Genomic DNA, 1,351 nt, shown 5'->3' on the forward strand with positions numbered 1-1,351 from the left:
TTATGATGTATGAATATCTCTTAATATGATATATATACATTAAATATCGTTACAACGATAATCGTTACATATATGTCTCGTTTAAAAATCATTAAGTTAGTAGTCTTATTTTTACATATGTAGTTCATTGTTAATATATATAATGATATGTTTACTTATCATAATATCATGTTAACTATATATATCCATATATATGTCATCATATAGTTTTTACAAGTTTTAACGTTCGTGAATCACCGGTCAACTTGGGTGGTCAATTGTCTATATGAAACCTATTTCAATTAATCAAGTCTTAACAAGTTTGATTGCTTAACATGTTGGAAACACTTAATCATGTAAATATTAATTTCATAATATATATAAACATAGAAAAGTTCGGGTCACTACATCAGCCATGATGGCATTCGGAGCTGTAACATCAACGGTGCACGGAATGATGAAATTCCCCACACTGGCTGGCATCGCCACGCTGTACGCTGAACGGAGAAGACCAATACAATGTGTACAAATAAACAGAACACCTGTTAACCCAATCATTCATGAAGATGGGTCTATATCACCAAATCCAGAGTTTCCAGATCAGAAAATCATAATTGGAAACACAATCACAAAGGCAACAAGAGAAAAGCTTTACAAAATCTTAGCCACAAATTTGGATGTTTTTGCATGGCAAGATTCTGATATGACTGGAGTACCACATCATGTGGCTGAACATAAGCTTGGTGTGAATCCTAATATTCCACCAGTGTGTCAGAAGAAAAGAGGTATGGCTCCGGATCGGACAAAATTTCTCAAAGAAGAAGTTAAAAAATTGGTGGATGCTGGAATATTGAGGGAAGTAAAATACCAGACATGGGTAGCAAACCCGGTTATGGTAAGAAAGCCAGATAACTCATGGAGGATGTGTGTCGACTTCACAGATTTAAATAAAGCATGTCCAAAAGACAATTATCCTTTACCAGAAATTGATTGGAAAGTAGAGTCTGTAAGTGGGTATCAGTTTAAATCCTTTTTGGATGCATTCAAGGGATATCATTAAATACCAATGGCAATACGTGATCAAGATAAAACAGAATTCCACACACCAGATGGAATTTTCTGCAATATCATGATGCCTTTCGGATTAAAAAATGCAGGGGCAACTTATCAACGTGTAATTGATAAAGCATTTAAAGATCAAATAGGTAAAAATGTAGAAGCCTATGTTGATGACATTGTTATCAAGAGCCATACAGAAGACAGCATGCTCAGAGATACTCTTGAAACGTTTGAATCATTACGAAAGGTCAATATGAAATTGAATCCTAAGAAGTGCACTTTTGGTGTAGAAGAAGGCAAATTCTTAGGTTAT

General features: G+C 34.3%; 1 protein-coding gene across 1 annotated transcript; it reads left to right on the plus strand.

Annotated features, from left to right (window-relative positions):
• The first annotated feature begins 397 nt into the window (after positions 1 to 397).
• On the plus strand, positions 398 to 1,039 carry LOC139849789 (uncharacterized). The gene has a single exon (XM_071839412.1). The coding sequence runs from the start codon at positions 398 to 400 to the stop codon at positions 1,037 to 1,039; it is 642 nt and encodes a 213-aa protein (XP_071695513.1).
• Positions 1,040 to 1,351: the final 312 nt, after the last annotated feature.

This window comes from Rutidosis leptorrhynchoides, chromosome 5 (genome assembly GCF_046630445.1).
Source record: "Rutidosis leptorrhynchoides isolate AG116_Rl617_1_P2 chromosome 5, CSIRO_AGI_Rlap_v1, whole genome shotgun sequence".
NCBI classification, from domain to species: domain Eukaryota; kingdom Viridiplantae; phylum Streptophyta; class Magnoliopsida; order Asterales; family Asteraceae; genus Rutidosis; species Rutidosis leptorrhynchoides.

Coding starts and splice junctions, on each gene's coding strand:
- LOC139849789 (XM_071839412.1), top strand. CDS start 398: ATGGCATTCGGAGCTGTAACATCAACGGTGCACGGAATGATGAAATTC.